We start from the raw sequence: 18,876 nt of genomic DNA, 5'->3' as shown, positions 1-18,876 counted from the left end.
CCATCGCCTCCATTTAAATTACTTCCTGATTTTTGCAAAATTATAGTCCTTGGTAAGTATGAATAAAGAGTGTACATGACAGGACTCTGTTTTGGTTATATTTATTTTTAATTTCCAATTCAAAAATAATGTTAGGTTCTTAGTTTAGATTAATTTACCTTTCGAAGCAGATGAAGATACTCCCCACCAAGACTGAGAAAAATTAAGTAGGCGTGTAGAGAGAAATTACTGGAATGCATGGTCATACGAATAACTTTTCCAAGCACAAGGTTTCACAAACTCTGTGGACTGCTATAAAACAGCTCATGTAGCATGTTTAGAGAAGGCCTTAAACTGAGATTCAACCACATGCAATTGCGACCATTTGTCAGAGAATTGTATCTCCAAGATTATCAACTTTTGGGCAGAGTGTTCGTGGGCAGATAAGTGAAACTGGAAGCAGTTCAGTCTTCATGAAGCTTAGGCCAGGCTTTATATCTGAGAATGTAACACTGGGACAGTTTAAACCCAGCTCAAATTTTTGCCCAAGCCCCAAACTCAAACGGCAGGTAGGACAGCTAGAGCAGAGCCGGAGGCTGGAGATTTAAAGCAGTAGCCTATCTCCACAGCTAAACAGAAAAAAAAAGTATCCTCTGAAATAATCTTTAAAAGTTTTGACAGCTTAATACATATGTATATATCCCGATATTGTTCACCTTGCCCATGGAAGCACTAAGCTTTTTGGAACAGAAGCATTAGTCAATGAGATATTAAAAAAAAAAAAAAAAAGGAAAAAAAAAAAAAAGGAAAAAGAAAGATAACTCTGCCAGATTCTTGGCAAAGCTTTATCTATACTGCAATTTCCTCACAGAGAGTAAGGTGATGAATTGAAGAGAAGAAAACGCAGGCCAAGGCACAGAAGGGCACTTAGGAAGACAGCTCTGCCTAATCTATGGGCTGAAGATTAGATATTCAATTCCAGTCAAAGGAATTGTACTCCGGGTTATGCTGTGGGTGTGGAAGATACCATGGTGGGTCCTCGCCAAGTTTAAATGCAGACTGGTTTATACAAGATTATTTTTGGTTAAAGTCACTGTGACACAGTTTCTTTCAGTTGCCCAGTTATGTGAGTTTATGAAAAGAAAAATAAAAATTAAATTAAAAAAATAAAAATAGGAACTGTACTGTTCTTTCTCAGATCAAACAATTTCTTTCTTGCTGATTTTTTTGCCAAGTTATAACAAAATAAGGACTGTGACCTGAGCGGGATCTCCTAGAGCCAGTAAGAAGGAAAACAGTGTGAATAAGAGTTCATGTCATAAAATCAGTGCAAGAAAAGCAGCATGTTTGTGTTCTGTTTTTGTTTGTTAATGAAAAGAAAGACAAAATATATAAACGGCAAAGCTTTTGTAAGCAAGGTAGCCCACAAAACATATACTGTTCTCGCAGTTTCAGCTGTGATCTGGCAAGGTGATCACTCACCACTGCATTAGCTTTTGGAGTCAGTGAGGAGCCACTCCTAAGCAGTGTGAAATAGGCGTTTTTTTTCTGTCTGGCACTAAATCTTTGCTAACTGATGTTAAGTTTAATCCTGCAGTATCTTCAAACAAACAGAATTTTGCTGGCTTCCATTGTTGCAGGTTTCTTAGTTGTTTTTTTTCTTGTCTTGTTTTTCATCGTTGTTCCAACAAGTAATAAGGAACTGTATGATTTTTTGCATGTAAGTAGCTTATGCAAGGCTTTTGTAATGTGTTATGAGAAAGCCAAACCTTTCCCAATAGTAGGGAAAGTGGCTGTCCAACAGAGTTCTATCTCCAAATTGTTAAAATATTAATTACTGTAAATCTCACCTTTCACAGCTTCATTTACACAGGACTAACAGGATTCTCACAAGGGACTCTACTCCTCATTCTGCTGACTGAAATCTCACTGCTCAGGGATTTTTATCAGCGTTTATCACTGCAGTGCTCAACAGCAGAAAGTCCTGACTCCACCAAAAGACATGGAAGCAAATTAGAACAGATGGAGGCTGGGCAGAGGAAGGGTGCTCACTGAAGCAATAAAAGTCATTTTCCCTACCCACTTTATCCATTCCTTCAAACATGGTAGCAAAAAACTTCACCTGATCTTCTTCACCTCGGCAACATATTGTACAAACACAGCTCCAAGCTGAAAAGCTGCATCCTGCCACTAAGAGGAGCTAAAATCCAGTTATCATCGATGATATGGCCATGCTCCAGTGCTGGGAACTGACAGCAGATCCCTCCTCCTCTGTTCTTCCTCCTAAAGAAGTCCAGGTTTCCTCTCTCTTGTGCCAGCAGAAAAGAAGGAACCAGACTGCACAGCACACAAAGTTTTCAAGGACTAAATGAAATGCACACTTTTTGACCTGACAGAGAGGAAAAAAATAGCGCAACCTGTAGGAAATTTACACACCTGTGTACCAATATGTGGAGAAAATGAATTGCTGTAACTTGCAGAGAGAGACTTGACCACATGCCTCAACCTTTGGTTATTCTCACTTCAAGCTCTAAAAGCTTCCCTCCTAGTATTTAAAATACTGTTTTCTACCAGTGTCATTCAGGTAGCTAATGCAAGCTGACTGCATTGCCTGAAGCTTATGTCTTACCACAGACTCAGAGTAGAGACTGCTTAAGTCATGTCTGGGCTGATGGGAGAGAGCATCAATATGGCCCTCCCACTGATCTACAGCTGAATACCCATCTCACCAGGAGAGTGGGAAATACAAGTCTGCTTATAAAAAAACAAGTGCACATGAAACTTATTGGTACATTTCCTAAGAGAGGGTAGAAGAAAGGATATTCAGTGTGCACCAATATTCCCAAAGAAAGGCCATCTCAACACTTTAAAAGGTTGGAAACTCTTCAAAAAACTTACTTAAAAATGAAGAAGGGAAAATTATGACAAAGAGGTATTCACTAGAGAAACTTACAGAGTGACCCAACTGAGTAATTCACTGGATGTGTAGTAGAAAAGCTCTGAAGGATTCTCCATGTTTAATAATTTACTTACATTGTAATCAAACCATCAAGTTGAAAATGATGAAAATATCCAAAATATGGAAACCTTTTATCTATACGCTTTTTGTTCTAATGACACCCCACAGGATAAAGTCAAACAAAGTCTATAGGTAAAATGACACCATCATGTCTTATCGCAGTATCTGAGACTCTAAGCCAACCTCCATCAGTAACATCTAGGGATAACTGACCCCAGATACACAACTAGGTCCAGAAAGCTGTCTCTATCTATCCACAACTTTCAAACCCAGCAGGAGAGCATGAGGGCAACATACTTCAAGTATTAAGGGGGGAAGAAAATGTTTCTTCTTTCTTCACTACCTATACATCCTCTGGAAACTCATCTGTTTCCTCTACACCATTGTACATTAGGTCAAGCACCAGCAGGTCAGATTCACTTTTCCATTCGGTCAACTTATGACCTGCCCTAATTAGCCACTGTAAACATTATATGATCAAGAGAAACATATTATTTACTTACCAGAATAAGCAGAGTTTCCAGCAGCTTGCTTGTTTTGCTAAGGGATGATTTTGGAATTGAATTAAAGAACTGCATACGTAACTTATTAATTTTTATATTAAGGGAAACAAAGAGAGCTCCCAGAAGACCTCCAAGCATTCCAAGTAGGATGGCTGGAATGAAGGCCAAGACATGCACGTCCAGCAAATTCTTAACCTGAGTTGAAGGAAAGAGAAAACGTGTTCTGAGCATCCTGCCAGTGACATGAAATACTGCACCCTCTCCCACAAAACTTGACACCACAAAATAATTTCTACACACAAAAAATAAATCTTTCCTTATGTTTTAGGGATGCAGCTAGTTAATTTAAGGCCACTCTCACATGAGGCAGTGTACTGCTCTTACACACCTCACAGCAGTGGAGGCAGCAAGTAGACACTATCATTGTCACAGATAGATCCATTAGCCAGTTATTTTCATTCCTGAATGACTGTAAAGGAGTTGAGCATGTAATGCAGTAAGTTAAGGAAAGAAGTATTCTCTTGGGCCCATCTTTCCCTGGGGAATAGTAATGAATCTAGCAGAAAATTCTGTGATGTGCTGCAGTTACCAGAAACACTCAGCACCTCAGGTTGCTCCAAATAATGACGCCCTGGTCTGAGTGGTGCAGTTTGAAAAATTTTGCTGGACTAGACCTTTGTTCATAGTATCTATATCTACCTCATAATTTTGAAAAGATGACCTGGGTCAGGGCAATCCAAGCACAGATACAGGTTGGGCTAGAGCAGCCCCGAGGAGAAGGATTTCAGAGTGTCAGTTGATGAAAGATTCAACATGAGCTGGCAACGTGCATTCACAGCCCAGAAAGCCAACTGTATTCTGCATTGGATCAAGAGAAGCATGACCAGCATATGGAGGGAGGTGATTCTGCCCCTCTACTCTGCTCTCATGAGACCACACTTGGAATACTGCATCCAGTTCTGGAGCCCCCCAAACCAGAAGGACATGGAGCTGTTGGTGCAGGTCCAGAGGAAGGCCACAAAGATGATAAGAGGGCTGGAGCACCTCCCCTATGAAGGCAGGTTGTGAGAGGCTCTTCTGCTTGTAGAAGAGAAGACTCCAAGGAGATCTTATAGCAGCCTTCCAGTGCCTGGGAGGGGCCTACAGGAAAGCTGTGGAGAGCTTTTTATAAGGGCACATAGCAACAGGATGAGAGGAAATGGTTTTAAACTGGAAGAGGGTAGATTTAGACTAGATATCAGGAAGAAATTATTTACTTCAGGCTGGATGGACTGGAGGGAGGTATCCCTGCCTATAGCAGGGGCTGGAATTCAATGATCTTAAAGGTCCCTTCCAACCAAAACCATTCTATGATTCATTGTCAATGTCAATTCAACCATGTGAATTGAGTGCATTTTTAAACGCTAAGTACAACTGAAAATTGATGCTGATCTGGAACAACTTACAGAAAAACAGATCACAAATGTAGGATATAATCTGGCAGCTGGAATAGGAATTGAATTTTCTGCTCAATTCCACAACAGGCAACAAGAATTACAGCAGTATCATGCTTTAATGTTATCTTCCAGTCAACAAAAAGAGGTCAATAGATTGGTGGTTATCTATTAAAAGCTGTGAGGATATTATTTCCTTAGCCCAGGCTTAGAGATACATGGTGATTTTTTTTTTCAAGATTAGAATCTGCACAGAGTAAGAGATCATGAAATATTCAAGAAGCTAACTGGCAGAGCGAAACAGGAGCACACATGAAGGAATGGCTTCAAAACTGGACTAGGATAATACTTGGCATAGTTGATAAGAGAAACTGGCATCCTTCTTTGAATTGCTTGAAGAAGCCATAGGACCTCCTACTCAAATTATTGTTTCTTCCTCTTCTTATTCTTTTTCCTTAATCTTATTCTCAGACCTCTTCCAGGAAATAGTGACAATTTTAACAAGTCTACCAGAAGGCTGAGCTAAGCATTGATGGTATCATCTGAGAAGAAGAGCACCAGAGTTGAAATCCAGTCAGGCCTGAAGAGCTGATCTATGGGTGCTGCAGACTGAGAGACCTGGTCTGGTCTAAACAAGGCAGAATCCCAGCTTTCACTCCCAGACGCTAGGAGTTCAGCACCTGGAGATGCACTCAGAGGAAGTCAGGAGTGGCTGTAGGTTTATTTTGCCTTTTCACTCCGACTACAACAATTGTATATGAACATGTTGTACATACAAACCAAACCTTCAGTGATATTATTTTTACCATCAGCTGCATCAAAATCCATCCTTTTCCAAGGGATTTAAAGAGATCTAATGTTTAAGGTATTGAAATTCAAAAAGGAATAGCTCAATTGGAAGTAGTGGCAGGGTATAATGTTCTTGTCATAGTGTCAGTCACAGGCTTTGGCCATTCATCAGGAAAAATCTGTTAGCTACAGAACAGACTTCACCTTTACAAAACATCCAGTGGCCTACATAAAAATGAAGTGAAGCTTCCTGAAAATCTCAAGCTCTGGAGTACAATAAATTCTTGTAACCTTATCTTCAGTTGAAGGAAACTAAAGAAAACAAACAGTTTTCTGAGAAACAAAACCCCCAGGCTTTCAACTTAGAGTTTATCCACAGTAAACTCTGTTAGTTAATGCCACGAAACATAAAAGAAGCAAAATTTCCCCTGAGCCCAGGGTTCAGTGAAATGAAAATATTTCTAGTTATCTCTACCAACTTGAGAGCCAAAAACTATTCAACCCTGACAAAAGCCACACTGATAGTAAGTTAGCTTTTCCTGTTAATGACACTAAAAGAAGATTGGAGACAGAATCCAGCACACTTTTTTGAAAATGTCTTGAAAGGAGTGTTGAAAGAGCCATGTTTATTGTAAAATAGCCACCAAAGTAAATCTACTCTCCTCTGTATGTGCAGCTGTCCATTACACAATCCTTTGGCTTCAGCAATAAAACTGTCTTCAGCAGGGCTGAGCTCTTCCCTATTCATTTAGTCTCACCTTTCTGCCACAGATTTATGTCATCTTGGTTGTGTCACTGCAGCTGTTCATGGGACTGCACTGTGAGTTGGTCCACAAAAAGGATTTGAGTTGAAAACCACTATCTTCTCCCATTACCCCAGCTGAAGTTGTGGTAAAGCAAATAGACCTCAAATACTTTTGCATAGCATGCACATATAAAAAAAAGTTGCCTGTTTTCCGAATCATGATATGCTTACAACGTGGAAAATCTCTTTTTTTTTTTTTTTTGCATTGATAGAGAAATACAAATCAGAAGAAATAGAGAGACCAATTAAAATGATCAGGGAATTACCTTAGGAGAAAAGTTACTTAGTAGCAGAAAGTGGACTGGGGTTCATGAGACCAGGGTTTTATTTTTATCCCTCTAATTGACTTTCAAGTCACATCATAATACAAAGAGTATTCAGATAAGGAGTGAAGATCTTGATTCTCACACGCCACCACTGAATCAACTTGCAATGAAGGTGAGTGAAAGACATAATAAAAGCAACTGTTTTTAAGTGGACACAAGGTAAAATTGAAAGCATAAGGTTGTGTCATGCTGGAAGGAATAAAGGCTGAAGGTCACCTCTGTTGTGCAAACAGGAATAAACAGAGATTATGTTTTTAAATGTTTAATCTGTAAGCACAAAAGAACAGGGCCACAGTAGGGCAATGTCTGCAGCAACAAAGGAGAGCTCAAGCCAGCCACAGAAGAAGTCATTGAACATCTTTGTACTACAACGTAAAATGCACTTTTCTATTTAAGTAGGGACTGCAAAACAGCTGTCTTGTATCCAAGTGATTCCCAGAGATAAAGCACGAAGGGTCCTGTGTCCACTGATCTGATAATTATACATACACTATTCTTCTTCCTTTTCAGTCCCAATTTCCTGCTACTCCCCCAAGAATAATGTTGAGAGAAACAAACCTAAAACCCAGCATCTCATTCCTTCCACATCCACGCAGTACGTACCCAAAACAGAATTCTTTTTTCTGCTTCAAAAAATCCAAAGTGACCTCTGAAAACAAACCCATAGAGCGATGAGGACAGCAAATCTGTGGTGAAGGTAGCTGTCAAGCAGCAAAAGAAGGTTTGCCAGGCCAGCCTGATGTCCCAGAAGGAAGATACCTCCTCCAGAGTGAACAAGAGCCCGCCGATGGGGGCACGAAATACTGAAGCTATCCCTGCTCCCGCACCAGCTGTAATGAAGCTGCGCCTGCAACAAGTAGTAGAGGCAACACCTGGATAACTGGAAAAAAAACAAACAACCAAAACAAACAAGAAAAAAAAAAAAAACAACCCTCCAAAATCACAGTTTCAATTCAAATATCACAGAATCACAGAATCACAGAATTGTAGGGGTTGGAAGGGACCTCCTGAGATCATCGAGTCCAACCCCCCTGCCAAAGCAGGTTCCCTACACCAGGTAGCACAGGTCGGCATCCAGGCAGGTCTTGAACATCTCCAGAGAAGGAGACTCCACCACCTCCCTGGGCAGCCTGTTCCAGTGCTCCGTCACCTCACTGTAAAGAAGTTCTTGCGCATGTTTGTGCGGAACTTCCTATGCTCCAGTTTCTGGCCATTTCCCCTTGTCCTGTCTCCACTCACCACTGAAAAGAGTCCGGCCTCGCCATTCTGCCCCCCACACCTAAGATATTTATAGACCTGGATCAGGTCCCCTCTCAGTCTCCTTTTCTCAAGGCTGAACAGACCCAGTTCACTCAGCCTTTCCTCATAGGGGAGATGCTCCAGGCCCTTCACCATATGAGTTTTATAGAACTGAATTTAAAGACCTGACGGTTAATTTTGGGGTTATTTACACCTTTCATCACTAGGTTCTGAATTCAGATCTAGTCTCAGATCTGATTCTCATGAGTCAAGTTCCTGGGGCTACTTGGCAGATTAGCAGTACACTGATTTCAATACTGGGGCTTGTGGAGAACACATGAGAATCCAGTAGCAACAGTGACCAAAGGACCCATACTGTATTAAAGTATTACATAATCATACTCTGAACTCTTAGGGCTTTTAGTCAGCAGGAAAGGGGAAATGACGCTTCATTCACAGATTTCCTTCATACCATAACAATTTTTCTCTTTCCTGATCTTCAGTCTTGAAAAAATCCTCAATCCTAGAATATCACACGAGAAATGCACTTCAGCATCTTGCTATCATGGATTGTTGCTGAACAGTGTAATTAATGCAAGGCAGATATAACATTTCACACAGTGCAGCCAGCAGGAGCAGGGAGGTGACCGTCCCTCTGTACTCAGCTCTGGTGAGGCTGCACACCAAGCACTGTGTTCAGTTTTGGGTCCGTCACTACAAGACATAGAGGCCCTGGCATGTGTCCAGAAAAGGGCTATGATGCTGTGAGGGGTCTGGAGCACAAGTCTGAGGGGGAGCGGCTGAGGAAGCTGGGATTGTTCAGTCTGAAGAAGAGAAGGCTCAGGGGAGATGTTATTGCTCTTTACAACCTCCCTGAAAGGAGGTTGTAGTGAGGTGGGGGTCAGCAGTAGCATGCAGAACAGTGGGAAGGATACAGAAAGAGGAAATAAGGGCGTGAAAGAATTTTACCTTGGAAAAATGTATTTAAGTGCAGCCTTTGTAATGGACACTGTGCTGATACTGACACACATAACAGTGCTCACCAGCTTATAAAACTTGCATCTTCTGAATGTGCTCCCTGAGACTCTCAGGGATGATTTGCAGAAACGTGTACTCAGTACTAGCTAGGATTAACAATTACACAAAAATACTTCAGTATTTTGAGTATTAAAAATCATAATTCCTGAGGTATAAATGTATGTTACGTATATATCCAACTGGTCTTCTGAAAATATGAACCCTACATTAGGTGGCCCTTTTGACTTTTCCAGCGTATCCACAAATTTTGTAAGCACAAAGATGGGAGGCAATAAGGGTAATGGACAGAAAAGAGAGAAAAAAAAAAGGGAAAAAAAAAATATAAAAGGAAAAGATTAGAAAGTTCACTTGTTGAAGTCCTTAAAAGGACCCTGTCCTCCAAGGACTGAGAAGGAGTCCACCAGCAAAGCTACATCGGCAACTTCACATCTGGTATTTTACAACTAACAGGGTTGTACACCGTTAGTACACAGATTTTTCACTTGCATGTTTTATCTGCACAGGAATATTATTTTCACCAGTGAAGAACTCAAAATGTACTGCAGTAAATGCTAGGGGAAATTTGCTTGGACATCTCCCACTTTCTGTTCCAGTTATTTACACATGCTGTGCATCACCCCAGCAGTGACAATTAATAATGAAATCAGACCCCTTGTACAGATCTCTTACAGCTGCCTGCTGGATGGAAGCCTTAGGATTCTTCCACAACTCCTGCTGGTTGAATTACTGCTTTGCCTGTGGCGGCACTGGGAGAGGCACCAAGCCAATGTAATAACTCCAAAAGACAACAGGGAGCTGGAGTTTTTCATCCTGATCTTTGTAAACGGAGTGAGGTCTTGCTCAGACCAAAATCTCTTTCTGTTTTTAAGAAATAATCATTTTGTAAAGAAGGCTACAACACACCATGTCTTTCTGAGGATAGTTCCTGTCTGCAAGGAACTAAAGCAGGAACTAAAAATCACAGAATCATATAAACTGAGTTGGAAGGGACCTTTAAAGGCCATCTAGCCCAACTCCCCTGCAATGAACGAGAACACCTACAACTACATCAGGCTGTTCAGATTTATTTAAATGATTGACCTTGAATCACAGAATGGCCAGGGTTGGAAGGGACCTCAAGGATCATGAATCTCCAAACCTAGTGCCATATGCAGGACCACCAGTCTCCCCATTTAATACTAGACCAGGCTGCCCAGGGCCCCATCCAATTAAGTGATCAAAGAATGGCTTGGGTTGAAAAGGACCACAATGATCATCTAGTTTCAATCCCCCTGCTATGTGCAGGGTTGCCAACCACCAGACCAGGCTGCCCAGGGCCTCATCCAGCCTGGACTTGAATGCCTCCAGGGATGGGGCATCCAGAACCTTCTCGGGCAACCTGTTCAGTGCATTACCATCCTCTGTGTGAAAAACTTCCTCCTAGATGATAAAGGCAAAGGGAATCCCATTCTTCCCTCCTACATTTTTTTATTTATTTGCAAGCAGCATATAGTTCACAGTTACCATTCATTTGATTTTTTCCTATCGTTACTTCATTTCCCTCAGGAAATTAAGACATGAGTCTTTCTTTTTTTCCTTGCTCTAGAAAAGTCAGCATTGCTTGAGTCTTTGTACTTGTGTATTTTATATAAATACACAATAAATACCGACTAGAAGACGTAAGCAGGTTTGTAATTTCTTTTTCTGGGAACTAATCTCAGTAATTTCAGTAGAGCTGTTCACAAGAGAGAGCTTACCAGAGTTACCTTGCAGATATATACAGGCAGAGAGAAGAGGCAGATAAAAAAAAGCAAGTGACACAACCATTTACTTTTTTTAAATGAAGAAAGGAAGCTAAGGGCCCTCTGTGCACATTGTGGAATCCCCATCATTTCCTCTCCACTGAGCTGAGACTCTTAGTCTGGGGACAAAGCTCATAGCTGAAAATCTCACGTTTCTTAAACTCTTCCCTTTACAGCCAAGAGGGCAATGGAAAAAGGTCTTCAGTATTAATGCATCCTTTTCCACAAGCCTACGATAGAACCATTTGTGAAGGATTAAATTTATTAAGTATGGTGAGTTTTCTTCCACTACAAACTGACAAACAGCAGGAAGACCAAAAGACCAGGAATGGAGATGCTGTTCCACTGCATGAGATGCAAGGTACCCTTGAAGCACTTAGGGTTTGGGGGAGTCACCAGTCTGTGCCCTGCCCATCACTTACTTGTCAGCTGAATTCCGAAACCTTGTGAAGAAGGGAAGGTGGATGCCAAGTGTGTCCGACTGCAGCTGGCTCAGGCCACAACCCAGGATAGCCCTAAAAGCAGTGACGTATAATTGAGAGCACTCTTCATTAAACTGTTCATAAATCAGCTCCAGCTCAAGGCAGGGGAGGACAGAGCCTCAGTCAGTGAACAGCAGCAAAGCTAGATTGGCTTCAACAGATTTAAACAAGAAAAAACTTGAACACATCTTTTAAATATGCAAAATCCTGTTGACAAAAAGCAGGAGGCTCTTAAAGGTTTTCAAATTCTTAAATGAGAGACTTAAATGGCTTTTTTTGCAAGGAATATTGTGATGACTGATCGTGAAATGCCTTTTGAAGAACTGCATGTTAGTGTCTGCCCAAGTGTGGTGACCCATCAGACTATAGCCCCGTTGTTTCAATCATCTGCCCCCAGGTTAATGACCACAGCAGGCAAAACAGCTCTGCTTCTGACAGAAGATGCATAATGATTTAAATTATTACAATATGTTCCCAGGCAGCACGTCAAACTACATTTAAATGGGGGGAAAAAAAAACCAACAAAAATCCCTTAGCGAAATGAAAAATCCATTCACTGTATAATCTTGGAAGACTTCTCTACACGACTTAAACTAGTGGTCTTAAGGAGTCTCTCAGAGGCTTTTAGCAACTTGTGTGTTTATGTTTAATAAAAATGGTAGAGGGTTCCAATTAAATTAAGTTAAATTAGCTCTTAGTTCCTGTGTTTTGAAAAGGCATCACATTAATACCACACTGAATTTCTTCATGGAAATGTGATTCCATTCTTTGGCTCAGGCATCACTGTTACCAACCTAGCACAGAGGAAAAACATCACAGCTGCAGTCTCTGAGCTCCTAGAGACAGAGGTCTGAAGGCAAAGAAAACAAAAGAAATCTGAAGGTAATCGCTGCCTGAAAGGTTTGCGGCTCCTCTGACCAAGCATGCTCTCCTATTTTTGAAAATCTGAGTCATCCCCAAGGGTGCTACACCTCCATTCAGATAAATAATAAATAAATAAAAGCCCACAGAGTAGCAGGTCAGGTCAGCAAAGAGAACAAACCTCAAGGATGAATGCTTTCCAAGCCAAAAAGGATCAGAAGCAAAACAGTGAACTAGCCAACAAATGATCTACAACATGTTAGCAGAGACCAATTTCACCAACTCTACTCAAGATATGGTTTAATAATAGTAATGAAGTGTAGCAGGAGTCACTTCAAATAGACGGCCTTGCACAATCTCAGCTCTTGTGCAAGTGGATGCAAAAACATGGCCCATTTTGCGTGCAGCCACCTGAACTGCCTTTATTTTTGCACTGACCTTGCACAGCTAAAAGCAATTACAGTAGATGCAAAGCAGCCAACATTGCTCCAGGCCAATAGCAGTTTTGCCAATTCAGTCTCCCCTGCTTTCTCAGCACATTGTAAGCTACCTCATCAGTTGTCCAGATAGCTACTTACTGAACCCCGCTCAGAGTCATACAGAGAAATCCAGCCAATGTTTAAAACACACTGCATGGTTTGAGCAGATGTGCTAGTGAAAAGGAGGGGACAATACAACACCACTGGTACTAATGCAGTGAGGGAGTTTTGAAGCCAATGTTGCCACCAAGCATGACATTGCAAAGCCATCTCACAGTCTGATAGCTTTAACTTCGGCATTTCTTACCCCAAATGGACCATGGGACCTTCCAGACCACAGAAGAGTCCAGAGGCTACAGCCAGCACACAGGAGACAAAGGTCCCTAGGAAGGTTTTGATGTTAAATAGATGTTGAATAGAAGTGCCATTCAGATATCCAATGATTTCAGGCAAGCCAGATGGTGAACCAGATGGGCAAAAGAACTGCAAAGGGAAAAAATAATTAGCAGAGTTTGTGCTCGTATCCTTCCATACACATCTATAAATGCAGTCCAGGTCTCATCTTGCTAATGAACAAGATTTGCCAGAGTTAACAGTGCATGCAAATATAATCTCTGGCAACACAGAAATATGTGTTCTCAGCAGTTGCCATGCGTGGAGAAGGGAGAGAAGATGACTGCAGAGGGCCCACCTCTGCTCTGAGCCCTACAGTCAAGGCCCTGTATCCGGCACACAGGTTCATAGAATGGCCAGGGTTAAAATAGTCCACAATTATCACCTCGTTTTAACCCCCCTACTACGTGCAGGGTTGCCAACCACTAGACCATGCTGCTCAGAGCCACATCCAGCCTGGCCTTGAATGCCCCCAGGGATGGGGCATCTGCAGCCTCCTTGGGCATACCAGAGGGAAACCTTCCTTGGGTTACCACAGGGGCAGGTGGTTGTGAACCTGCAGTGTTTGCTCAGTCAGCACGGCTATACTTAACTAAATTGGTCAGTTACCACCTGTGCCACAGCAAAATCCCCTTTCCTCATGCAGTCAGACTTCTGGGAAGTTCAGTAAAACATTCATTTTTTCTGTCACCTGCGCTGTTAATAGCTTCTCTGTAATTAAACTGAGCACAGCAGAGCGGTAAATGGCAGCAAGGCTCAATGCTCTACCCTTACAGTCTTGTAAAAGCACTGATCTGGACTGCAAGCGATACCCACACAGCGCAGCTAAAAGATCAGACTAAAACCAACAGTAGTTTTCATATGGCCCGATGGCCTTTGGCTCAGGCCCCTTCCAAACACCAGATTCTCACATATTCCAAGAGTTGCCACTCGTATTTGTTTTACAGACACCACACACCAAGTGCAAATTGCATGGCTGCCACCATGGATCTCACCCCAGACAGTTCTACACAACTTACGAGCAGCAGAATTTAGCCTTAGGCTGAAGGCCAAAAACAACCTCCCCAGTTGGGTTGTAAGAGAGATTTTACATAAATATATACAAAATACTTAATTAAACAGTATTTGGAAGAACGTGAGATTTGGGTTACTGCAGCACTGCGGGCTCTTTGCACAAAAGACAGCACTCACCAGCACCAAGCTTGAGGACACGAGGACCATGGCCAGCCCAGGACCCAGCACACACACCCACACCAGGTGGAAGTTGCCATCCTGCCCAGTTTACAAAGAGATGGTTACTTCAGCACCTGTGTACTGGCTATACACCCTGTTTTGTAATCATCTGCAGATAGAATGTGCAGGGGAAAAAAAAACAACAAAGTAAAAGTAGTGCAGTTTCTTTATAAGGACTGACACAACAGTAAGCTAAAGGCCAACGTGCCAAGTCATGATTTTTTTCTGGGCCATTTTGTCCATCTCTGCAAACGCTATAAGGGATGCATTGTTACTCAGCAAGGCCCTTTTGGGAACAAGAGGAAAGGGACTTTAAGAATACACACAAGAAATCACTAAATGGAGCCCTCAGGAGATGTGCTCTTGAATTGAGGCTCCAAGGTCATTACCTTCATGAATTTGCAGCTCTTATGAATAAACAGAGTACTTCTAAGGAAACTCTTCTTGTTCCATTTTAACAAAAGAAACATCTCTTATACCATGCCTTCTCACATTTAAAATTGCCTGTCAGTCTCCGTGGGTTTTTGGTTTATTTGTTTGTGCTTGGGCTGACTGCAGCCATACTGTTTCCACTGCTCCTCAGCTCCCACATGCTTTGTCTCTTTCCACAGCACTGGGTTGAGATTCACTGTGTGTGCAGCTGAAACACAACCTTGCATTTCCGAGTTTGTGATATTACAGCAGGTAGCCGCAGCCTTTCCGTCAACATCTCATACCAATGCTTTTGATAGCCTATAATGCAGCACAGCCAAAACAGGAAAGCACAAAGATGAGCCTTGCTCATCTGCAGCTGAAGGAGGTGAGTGGGAAAGTTAAACATCTGTGCTGCTTTCAAAGCCTGGGAGAACTTACCTGCTGTCCTCTATGTTAGTTTAATACAACACGACAGATGTTATAATACAACCGGCCAGCACTGTGTGTTGTGGTTGTGCCCTAGAGTCAGACTATGCTATAAATTTAGTTAGACCTCAGCGCACATATACACACACACAAGTATGTATATAAGTACACATACTCATATGCATGTATATATGTGTATTCATCCATTGTTCAATATATTTTATAAACATATAATTAGTATATGAAATATATGGGGAAGTAGGATTTCAAGAGCATTGCATATGCTTTCCTCATTTAAAACTTAAACCTGCCCATTTATTGGATATTCCCTTAGATATATTCAGCCTCCATCTCATCCACAGAAAATGTTTTCACTTGCATTTCTGACAAGAAATTGAGACTTGTCTTTCAGCAACTGGCGGCATGATCTTGATTGTCCATTATCCTAATTTCACAGAATGGATTAGAAGGCACCTCTGGAGATCAGCTAGTCCAGACAGAAACTCAAAGTAGGTTCAGCCCTAAATCCAGTTAGTCAGGGCTATGTGCAGTCAGATTTCAAGTCTCCAAGGATGGAGAATCCATGGTTTCTCTCAATAACCTTTTCCCAGGGCTTGATCACAAAATAATGAAAAAAGCTTTTGCTTATGTTCAAATTCCCTGTATTTCATTTTCCTCCTTCAATTTGCTGGTAATATTCTTAATGCACCTGACCAAGGAAGCTGATAGCTGAATGCCATACTTACAAAGTGTCTTAAGTGAAACCTAATCCTTTCTCTTTGGCATCAACAATACATGACATAGCACATGCTCCTTCCTTGTCACAAGGAAGACCCCAAGACCATAAAAACTACCTTCATTAATCTTCTAAGAAAGTCACCAGATATTAAACTGCAATTGAAGGTCAGTTGGAGAAAAGGAACATGTCCACACAAAGAACCACAGGATATCTGACATCTACACCCATCTAGACAGGCAGAACCTCTAGTCAGTTAAATCTTCATGTGGTTTTTCCAACAAATGAGTACAGAGGAGGTCAATCTTTCTTTTGCTTACCTTCAGGTAACTTTCCACCAGGTTCCATTTCAATTTGAAGAGAGAATCAACTATCTGATGAGTCAAAAACCCCAGCATCCCAACTGCTGTTCCAATTAGCCCCATCAGCAACCATCGATCCCACTCTTTTCTAGAAGCAGAACACAGTTATTTCTCAGCCTTCCACAAAAGACCATTTGCTGCACTTCTCATAAATACACAGGTTCCACGTTCAGGATCTTCTGATTATTGATCATGAGTGCATGAGCAAGATGCTGTTTCTCCCACCGTGTATCACAAAAGCCCATGCTCACAGTACACTAACTTCAGGTGAAAGACATTTGGATAACAAGCATCATTGATTTTTCTTTGCTTGCTTTTGTGTATAAGCTGCAATGTGTTTGCCTTCCAGATGCTGATTGTCTGATGCCATCTCAAAACTCTTCTATGAATATCAATAATTAAGCATTCAGTAGTGCAGTCAGAGTTTGCTTAAAATAAATTACTGTTGTCTTCTTCTGCAATTAATGCAATGACACAGCTTTTATTATGCAAATATACATGAATTTTTATTTCTAGTTTGCATCTTTTGTATCATACCTCTCTAATAATGATTATATACTGACAATGACTTTTGTTAGTTTAGTCATTTAGAACTAAAGCCACCCAATTTAGATTCAAATGCCATATTTCTTGCATACTACACTAAGAGACAGCAAATTTCAAGAAAAGTCTCAGTAAGAGAACATTCCACAAACCTCTGCAAAGTCTCTTAAAATTGTATACAGTGAGTTGTAACTTCTTTTCCTTATATTCAATAATTTGTCAAGAGAAAAGGGATAAACACTCAAAAAACAATTTTCAACAAAGGTTGCTTGCCACTTGCCCCCCTCCTTTCTATCAAAATGTTTTCCACATGTTTTCCTTCTGCTAGGAGGCACCTCCCTGAGTTGGCCAAATTTCCTAAAGTTTAGAGGCTATAAAATAATATATATAAAATAAATTTACCCATATGTTTTCTCTTGTAGCCACTTCTTATATACTCCACTGTGTGAAGGCAAATAATCCAAACTTTCATGGGGCACTGGCTGTTCTCTCTCTTCACAGTCATAATAGGCTAAATTACTTCTGTTGATGCCACATTGCCCCCTAAAATCCTGAGGATGAATCAGATCAGGGCCATGATCTTCTGCCATCAACATTCCCTCTTCGCCATCATCCATGTGTCTTGTATAGGAAAAAAGTGACATGACGTGTCTTCCAAAACCTTTGAGATGTCGAGAACAATGTGAGCCAACTATCAGCCACCGTGAGACTGAAAGAAAAACCCCATGAGGATGGGGTGGCTGTGACACAGAGATGGACTTGTTTGTGTTTGGGGTTGGTTTGTTGGGTTACAGCCCCAGCACCTTCAACACAACGAGAACCTGTCTGAGCTGGAGCTCACTGGTGAAGGAGTCACTCACAGCAGAGAGACCTTAAAGCAGTCCACAGTAACAAGACTAGTGCACCTGTTCCTCATGGAATGTTCACATGACAGTGATAGGGCTTTAATTGTTTTAAAGATATGATCACATGCGGTGCTTCGAGCTGTCTGGAGATCTTGACCCAATACATAATCGCACAATAAAAAAAAATTTGAAAGCCCTATATTGCTGTATCATTCACACTAAAAAAATAGGATGAAAACAAATTAAAAAATGGCCTTACCTGACTTGCTACAATTTGGGTCTTGTACATCAGGAAGTTTGCAGGTTGGCAGCTGAAAGCAGAAGACTTGTTTCAGGTCACATATTTACTGTAAATAGAAACCTGTTACATGCTGCAATGTTTGCCACCTCCACAGTGTGTTTTTGGTTACAGAGAGAGGAGAGCAGACGGCTGCTGCTGCTCCCCAGTTGCTGGCACATGGGTCAGTTTGGAAAGGTCTCATCTGAAGTAGTGATGAAACATAAGTAGTTCCTGGTTGTCAGCTAGTGACTAGGAAGTGGTGAGAGCTCTTCATCAAGCCATTTACTTCTGAGATATGGGCACTTACATGACGTCACTTTCTAGTCACTTTCTGTTGGATCAAGCGGGTATATGTGTATTATACAAATCAGGTGATCAATCCTGATCTCTGCAGCAGTTCCTCAGTTGTGCTGACAGATTTCACAGGCATCCTCTCGTGCATTCAAATTTTAAAAAACAAAACAGACTTAAGAATGGGTTTTCAAATATCAGCCCCGAGTTTTTTCCCCGCTCTCTAGTTCACTTAAATCCACCAGTACACTTGCTTCTTCAAAGGACATTTCATGAACTCCAGAGAAGCAGTGCACAAATGAACAGTGTCCAAAAACCAGCACAGATGTGAGCCTGCAGGAAAGCAAAGCATGTCTGTGTCCCAGTGACACCTCCATAGAAGACAGCTGTGGCCTTGCAAAATGCACACACACATTCATTGGACATTCATTTATTGTTTCCACAAAGAAACTTGAAGACATATTCCTCCTGGATACAGAAAAATAGTTGTTTTCAGAACACTTAAAGGAAGGCAGCAACTATAGATTATCAGTGGGGCTGTAAAAGCATTCTGTACCAGAAATTCCTGTGCTAGAAATACTTACTGCCTAAAGACCCCATCAGAATTGGACCCCAAGCC

General features: G+C 41.4%; 1 protein-coding gene across 1 annotated transcript in view; it reads right to left on the bottom strand.

Annotated features, from left to right (window-relative positions):
* Positions 1–17,485, bottom strand: part of LOC122179230 (chloride channel protein D-like) — a 74,120-nt gene extending 56,635 nt beyond the window's left edge. Inside the window, exons 1-7 of the mRNA XM_042869982.1 lie at positions 17,244–17,485; positions 16,257–16,386; positions 14,319–14,399; positions 13,042–13,217; positions 11,335–11,427; positions 7,458–7,701; positions 3,502–3,696 (exon numbers count right to left, since the gene is read on the bottom strand). Coding sequence (XP_042725916.1) covers positions 3,502–3,696; positions 7,458–7,701; positions 11,335–11,427; positions 13,042–13,217; positions 14,319–14,399; positions 16,257–16,386; positions 17,244–17,485 — 1,161 coding nt within the window. The remainder of the gene's footprint in view (positions 1–3,501; positions 3,697–7,457; positions 7,702–11,334; positions 11,428–13,041; positions 13,218–14,318; positions 14,400–16,256; positions 16,387–17,243) is intronic.
* Between the last annotated feature and the right edge of the window lie 1,391 nt (positions 17,486–18,876).

Source organism: Lagopus leucura, unplaced genomic scaffold (assembly GCF_019238085.1).
Source record: "Lagopus leucura isolate 7727_CA_CO unplaced genomic scaffold, USGS_WTPT01 Super-Scaffold_100002, whole genome shotgun sequence".
NCBI classification, from domain to species: domain Eukaryota; kingdom Metazoa; phylum Chordata; class Aves; order Galliformes; family Phasianidae; genus Lagopus; species Lagopus leucura.
This window is presented reverse-complemented; position numbering and strand designations above follow the sequence as displayed.